Below are 5,538 nucleotides of genomic sequence, written 5' to 3' on the forward strand. Positions count from 1 at the left end.
CGGACGGGGAGCGACCACGGAGGGGAATGGCCCGAGGATGCCCTGCCATCCATGGAATGGGGGCGGAGCACGCGAACGGCGGCGACCGCCGGCAGGCGGGTCGGCCCTGCTGGAACTCACACCACGCTCACTGGACGAATGTGGCGGAAAGCTGTGGCGGGAAGGCCAAGGCGAAGGGCACAAAGGCGAACAGTCGAGGTCGACACCAGCACTGGGCTCCGCCGGGGGCGGCCGGAAATCCTTCGAACGGCGGACATGAATGCACACCGGCCACCGGAGGAGATGGACTGCGAAACGCTCAGCGCGGTTGTGGTCAGCATCTGGCCACACCGCGTCGGGCTCGGGGAGAAACAACTCCGAGGTGCGGGGGATGGCATTAGGGTTAGGAGTCCAAGCCGAGAGGCGGAAGACCCCCATGTCGTGACCATCGCGGGTCTCTAGCGCGAGGTGGTCAATGTAGCAGAACGGAGAGAGCAGCCGCTCCGCCGTGGCCCGATGCCAACCATGCTCAGCAATCCCGCAGATCCCGATGTCGACGTGGAGGCGGAGGGAGAACGGTTCAGCGCCCGCGGAGCGGCCCCATGGCTGTGGGAGCAGCCGAAAATGGCGAGCGCGGACGGGGCGCTCCGCCACGCGGGCACGGGCCACAAGGTCAGTGAACCGCACTAAGGACTCGCCGTCCGGATGCAGGTGGACGGAAAACTCATCATCAGAGAGGTGGAAGCGGTCACGGAGGGCGGCTGCGACATCGGAGCGACCGGCGCCGGATCGGTTGCCCGCCACGGTCACCACCAGCATGCGCTCCAGAGCAGCATCTGTGGCAATGATCTCGGGGGAGCGCTCCAGGAAGCAGAGCGCGCCCGCAGGGCGCAGGAACGGGTGGCCAGACATGGCAAGTGCAGCCCCAGGGGAGGAGTAGGGCGACGAGGAAGCCGCCGCGCCAGAGGGCGAGGGCCAGGACGCAGGGGCCGAGCTGGAGGGCATGGTCGTGCCACCCGCCCCGGAAGACGTGGGTCGGCTAGGGCCCTGGACGCTGGAGGCGGAAGAGCTCGCGTGACGAGGAGATGAGGCGCGAACGCGCTTGGCCGCCGGCCCAGCACACGGAGGGGAGGAGTGCAGAGCTTCGCAGTCCCGAGCGACATGCCCGTAGAAGCGACAACGCTTGCAGCGAATGTCCCGCCGATATTCGGCATGGACATGGCTGGTGCTGAAGCAACGCATGCATTCCTGGGAGGCGGGGGAGGGTGGCCGGGGGCGAGCAGTCACGGCCAGGACCTGACGACCGTGCGGTGGGCGCAGGCAGCGACGACCCGAGGCGACCAGCCAGCCATCCCCAGCCGCGGCTCCATCGGCATCGCCCGCAGGGGAGACCAGATGGATCTCGGAGCGGGGCCAGGGGCGCGGGGCTAGCAGCGGCGAGGGCGTCGAGACGTCGGCGGCCTTTGGGGTGAGCCCGGAGGACGCGGGCTCACGAGCACAGAGGGCCTACCGGTAGGAGAGAGGCGACACGGGCCGGTGGGCGCGAGGTGGAGACGGCGAGGCGGAGGAAGGGCTGGACACCAGCCAGCAAAGCTCGCGCGAGCGCCCGGCTCCGGCGGCGGGAGGCGAGGCCATGAGGACCGGGGGCAGTCTCCGAGGAGGCCGCGACGATGGATGTCAGGGCTGAAGTGGCCACCGACGGCAAAGGCAGAGCGAGGGCTAGGCGAGAGCGAGAGATATCACCTTTGGCTACTATGGGCCATATAGCAAAGTCCATAATAAATCGAGCAACTCAGGCTTTTGGCGCACGGGGGTAATGGAGCACATTATTTTAAACAACTCAAATATGGCACTTTGAAGTTTCAAAAAAATGCTATATTTTTAACACGAGTACATATGGATGTTCTCTAGGTACTCCCTTTGTTTCGAAATAATTGAAGTTTTGGGTTTGTCTTATGTCAAACTTCAGTAAGCTTGACCAATCCTATACAAAAATAGATCAACATCTACAATAAGAAATTTGCTTTATTAGATTATTATATATAGTTGTATTTGATATGGTAGATCTTAGCAAATTTTTCTATAGACTTAATCAAACTTTAAAATGTTTGACTTAGGACAATCCTTTAAATTTTTTTGCTCGTAATTTCAATTATTTTGGAATGAAGGAAGCACATGTTAAATTTGGTTCAATAATAACACTACACAAAAAAGACAAAAAAGCTGGTACCATAAATAAATATGAATTTTTTGGACCATGAAAATTACTACACACGTAACATTTTCAAACCTGAAAAACAAGGGACGAATGTGGAGTTTCTGCTCCCGAGCTCATCTGCACCCGCGCACAGAAAGAAATCCAAATAAATACTAGAAAAAATAAAAAAAATCTAAACTATTTTTTTGTGGTAGATAATTTGATGCGTGAGGTCCGTTTCAAATTTCTGTTCATTTGGACATCTGAGCAGCTCTCGGCAAAAAAGACAAATTCAGGGTCGGTAAAAAGGTTTACTATACACGCACTGTTCTAACCGGTTTGTCCTTTTTCGGAGAGCTGCTCAGATGTGCAAACGAGTTGAAATTTGAGGAGGACCTCACGCATCAAATATCTACCGCACAAAAAGAATTGAATTTTTTTGAAGTTTTCTAGTATTTTTTCTTTTGAGCGGGAGCAGATGAGCCTGGGCAGCGGGCACCTAGTTGGATTTCCGCTTATAGTGCAGCTGCTCCAAAGCGACTTTCGGTACTCAGAAGCCTTTTCGAGTTATTTAGGCCTCTTTTGGTTCATAGATAGGAATAGTATAGGAATAGAAAAATCATAGGAAGTGAGATGACACGCATCTCAAATCCTATAAATAAAGAGATGTCATTTGATGTGTAAGATAAGAATTTTTCCATTGAGTCTAGGCTAAGGCCCTTTTTGATTCGCAGGATTTTTAAATCGTAGGAATAGGAAAAGTATAGGGTTAGAGTGGCATGCACACATGAATCCTACAGAATTAGCATGGAGTGTTTGATGGCACAGGAAAAGCAAAGGAATTGTAAAAAGAGATTGGAGTGGATGTTAGATTTCCTATAAAATGTAGTACAAAAGATTCCATAGGAAAAATTCCTATGAGATCTAATCCTATCAATCAAAGGACCAACATAGGAAAAATTCTTAAGGATTTCAATCCTCCAGAAATCCTATAGAATTCCTTTGAATCAAAGGAGCCCTAATACTTTTTTTCCTTTAAAATGTGAAGGATTGATTCCTATCCTACATAGAAATACGAATCCATTCCTACAAACCAAAGGGCTTTAAATTTTTTTTTTCTACAAAGTTTCTATCCTTTGCAATTCCTACAATATTCCTGTATGAACCAAAGGAGGCCTTAAAAGGCAAGGCGAGACGCCAACGCCGAGGCCAGCAACACATCTTGGGCAGTCTTCATTCCTCTCCTCTCCAACTCGTCGCAGCCGCAAATCGCAAGGACAGCAGGAGCTAACCCGACGAGGCCACGCGACCACCACCCACCGGTCTAGCGCCTCCTCGTCGTCGCCGTTGCTTCCCGCCCTTTCCCTCGGTTCCGCCTGAAATCGCGATGGTGAGAAATTAAATTAACCTTTGCTGGTGGGCATGTCCATTTCCTCTAGTGTGCGTCGGTGAGTTGAGTTGCCGAGATCGGTGTGGTTGGTGCAGACGAAGAAGCAGCGCAGGGAGGCTGGCGCCAGGCGGCAGCAGCAGGCCCGCCAGCGGCTGCGGCCGTCGCCGCTGCTGCAAGCGCGCGACGAGCGCTCCGTCTCATGCACCACCTTCAACATCCTCGCGCCGATCTACAAGCGCATGGATTCTGAGGTGAGCTGGATCTTACCCTTTTCCCTCCCCTTGGAATCCACTTGTTTCGTCTTATGTTGGGAGGAGTTGCCGCCAGTATTTTGTTGGATCGGTGAAGTAACGTGCCCGTGGGCATTGGACACAGAATGGCAGGGAGAGCCAGAACAGGGCCAACTGGTTTAGCAGGAATGAGAAAATCATCGACCGCCTCCTCGGCGATCGCTCCTCCATCATCTGCCTCCAGGTGAGGGGAATTGACCGATTATTCACTTCCATGGATGTTTGCGCAAGGATGTGATTGATAGGTTGTTTTGGTATTGTGTCAGGAGGTGTGGTTGGGGAATGATGAGCTAGTAAACATGTACGAGAAGCGGCTCGGTGATGCGAATTATACGCTGTTCAAGCTAGCCCGCACAAATAACCGCGGAGATGGTGAGCTCTCTCTCTCTCTCTCTCTCATTTCAGGTAGTATTATGACAAAGTATCTTGTGGTATGGATTAAGTAAGCTGACGTGTGTTATTCCTTTTAGCCACCACCGTCCATCTTGCCTGCTCCATCCAAATGGTTGTTTGTTCTGAGATTGCTATAAATATCTGAAAACTCGAATATTTAGTGCCACAGAAAATGCAGAACATACCAAAAAAAGGCTTTCGCCCCGCTTTATATAGAAAGCAAAGATCATCAACAACCCGGTACAAACGCACACCGCCACAACACACGCACACACTCAAGGCAGGATACATAGGCTCTGTGCGCAACAACAACCACCCCTAGCACACCCTCAAGGAGATGAAGTCGCGTACGACAAGCCGTGGGCTCCAAGGTGGCGCCTCTAGGAAGGATACGACACCGGAGCGCCGCCAGCACCCGGTCCGAGGATCAGAGTTTCCCTTGGAGCCGCACAATGGGAAATGAGACCTGCGACGATGCCTTCAAGAAGGGAACGAGCTACTACGCCGCCGGTCCGTCCGAAGATAGAACAAATTTTCACCTCGGCCAAAACTCAACGCCACCGCACGCCACAACCCGGCAGCCACGCCGCCCACACGCCCGTGGCCACCGGGCAGCACCAAGCCACGGGTTCTGCCCATGAGCACTGCGCTACCACCACCAGGGCCGCCGTCCCGGCATCCAAGACCCAGACACCACCTCACCCGAGACCTGCCGCTACCCCAATCAAAGAAATGAGAGGAAAGGACCCGCCCGCACCCTGCCCCCAGCGCCGAGACCCAAAGGCCGGCCAAGATGGCTTCCATCGACCCGTCCTGCAGCACCGAGCGCGAGACGAGCTCAGTCCTGCAGCACTGTGCGCGAGACGAGGTCGGTCCTGCAGCACCGTGCGCGAGACGAGGTAGGCCCAGCACCGAGACCCAAAGGCCGGCCAAGATGGCTTCCATCGACCCGTCCTGCATCACCGGGCGCGAGACGAGCTCGGTCCTGTCGCATCGGGCACGAGACAAGCGATGGACCGCAGCTGGGAGAAGGCCACCCCTTCAACGACAGTAGTGGACGGACGACAAGGAGATGGATCGAAGGCCGACACAAACCGCCTACGGACGAGCCGACGTCGGAACCTGCCAGCCGTCGCCGCAGCCGACCTGCCAAGCTGCCATGGAACCATCCATGGCCGGAGCAGCAGCCACACCGGGACACTGCCCCAACCCGCGCCGCACGATGAGCTCCACGCGTCGGAGCAGCCCTGCACACTCCTCCTAGGGCACCACCGCCACCACGCCGCTGC

At 54.9% G+C, this 5,538-nt stretch overlaps 1 protein-coding gene across 1 annotated transcript in view; it reads left to right on the plus strand.

Annotated features, from left to right (window-relative positions):
• Positions 1 to 3,373: 3,373 nt before the first annotated feature.
• Positions 3,374 to 5,538, plus strand: part of LOC119331236 (uncharacterized calcium-binding protein At1g02270-like) — a 24,246-nt gene continuing 22,081 nt past the window's right edge. The window contains exons 1-4 of the mRNA XM_037604415.1: positions 3,374 to 3,566; positions 3,662 to 3,817; positions 3,942 to 4,040; positions 4,123 to 4,228. Coding sequence (XP_037460312.1) covers positions 3,564 to 3,566; positions 3,662 to 3,817; positions 3,942 to 4,040; positions 4,123 to 4,228 — 364 coding nt within the window. The 5' untranslated portion in view covers positions 3,374 to 3,563. The remainder of the gene's footprint in view (positions 3,567 to 3,661; positions 3,818 to 3,941; positions 4,041 to 4,122; positions 4,229 to 5,538) is intronic.

The sequence above is a fragment of the Triticum dicoccoides genome, chromosome 1B (genome assembly GCF_002162155.2).
Source record: "Triticum dicoccoides isolate Atlit2015 ecotype Zavitan chromosome 1B, WEW_v2.0, whole genome shotgun sequence".
NCBI lineage: Eukaryota > Viridiplantae > Streptophyta > Magnoliopsida > Poales > Poaceae > Triticum > Triticum dicoccoides.